A 1627-nucleotide genomic window follows, 5' to 3' on the forward strand; every position below is an offset into this window, starting at 1 on the left:
GATGCTCTTACAGTTCCTGAGGTCAGAAACAGGAAATGGGTCAGTGGGCTAATACCAGGATGTTTGCAGGGCTACATTTCTCCTGGAGGCTACAGGGAAGAGTCTATTTACTTTCCTATTCCAAGCTTAGATGAGAGTGTAAAATAATCTAAAAAAGTTTCTTATAACTAACAAATATTTCACAGGGAGGGACTAAATGACAGCTCTTAACTTGTGATATAAGATGAAATGCCAAATTCTTTTGGCTAATGTGTCATGAAGCCCATTGTGTAACATTCAAAGATTATATCAAAGAAATTTATCTCTCCCCCTTGTTGAAAAGAAAAATAGCAATTTTCTGTATCCCTACCACAAGTCAATATTTGGGGATTCAAGTTTTCTAATCCATACTACATCCTCAGTCTTAAGTTTGGAAAAATTTTAAATCAAGGCTAAGGTAAGGTGCTGGGATGTTAGTCCTCTGAAACCCAACAAATGTTATCAGGAAGAACTACTAGACACTGGAATCACTTGAATCCTAAGCTGGTCTTTTGGGAACACAGAATCTCCAGGAAAACATTCCCTTCCGTCCAAACCCACAGGGAAATCAGGTGATTAGAAGTTGGAGTAACAAGACAGAAATATATCTAATGAGCAGACAGAGAGAGCTGTAAATATCTCTTCATCTCCAGTCTCTCAGCATGTGTGTGACCTTGGGCTGGATGGAACCTGTTGTTGCTTTTGGAATACTAAGTTTGTCTAGGAAACCTGTGCGTGCCCCCTTCCTGCTGTCTTGTTTGGGCAGAGAGCTTCAGTCTCCATCATCAGCCATCCAGGAGTTTGGGCTTTCCCATGGGGACATTCCCCTCAGAGTTCTCAATCAGGTGAATCCAGAGGTCCAGTAGCTACTACAGGAAAGGGTCAGAGAGCTTCAAAGCACATGTATCTGAGGTCTCTGGACAGGCACCAGCCTATGGTTGTCTGTTTGCCTGATTAACTAATTAATGACTGATTTATGATGCTAAAAGGAGAAGTGAACATTAAAGTAATTGCTGATAATTAACTGATGGAAGACCAATTAGAGATGGTAATCTGAGGTCTCAGGCCTGGCTAGCAGCCTGAAGTGGCTGCTGATCCCCCCTGCCTCTCTCTCTCTCTGAGAGGTCAGCAGTTCAGCCTGCTCTCCAGTCCCCACCCACCCCAGTTCTTTATTTTTATCATGGTGTCTATTCAACTATGTTTCCATTGATTAGAAAGATCAAGGACCAATATATTTCTTGAAATATTACCTTACGACACTAGTTCATGAGACATACATTTCACAGGATCTTCTTTCACTCTGGGGTATACGTCACATGAAAAAGAATGTAATGTAATAAAAGACAAACATGGTAATTAAGCATACCTCCGACATGGTTCCCATTGGCTAATCAGGGTGATATGCAAATTAAATGCCAACCAAGATGGTGGCAGGCAGCCAGGCAGCTGAGACAGGAGGCTTGGTTGCCCCAGCGATGGAGGAAGCCAAGGTTCCCCATCTGCAGCTGCGGGGCTCTGAGCTCCTGAAGCAACAACCCCAAAAGATACAATGTTTCAATTATAGAAGGTAAAAGATGGTGGTTAATTTGCATACTCAGGCTCCCACATT

General features: G+C 42.5%; 1 protein-coding gene across 1 annotated transcript in view; it reads right to left on the bottom strand.

Annotated features, from left to right (window-relative positions):
- Window positions 1-1627, bottom strand: part of LOC102763862 (olfactory receptor 7A10-like) — a 22413-nt gene that overhangs the window by 11034 nt on the left and 9752 nt on the right. Inside the window, exon 2 of the mRNA XM_006776753.1 lies at window positions 350-374. Within this exon, the coding sequence (XP_006776816.1) occupies window positions 350-374 (25 nt within the window). The remainder of the gene's footprint in view (window positions 1-349; window positions 375-1627) is intronic.

Source organism: Myotis davidii, unplaced genomic scaffold, assembly GCF_000327345.1.
Source record: "Myotis davidii unplaced genomic scaffold, ASM32734v1 scaffold949, whole genome shotgun sequence".
In the NCBI taxonomy this organism is placed as follows: Eukaryota; Metazoa; Chordata; class Mammalia; order Chiroptera; family Vespertilionidae; genus Myotis; species Myotis davidii.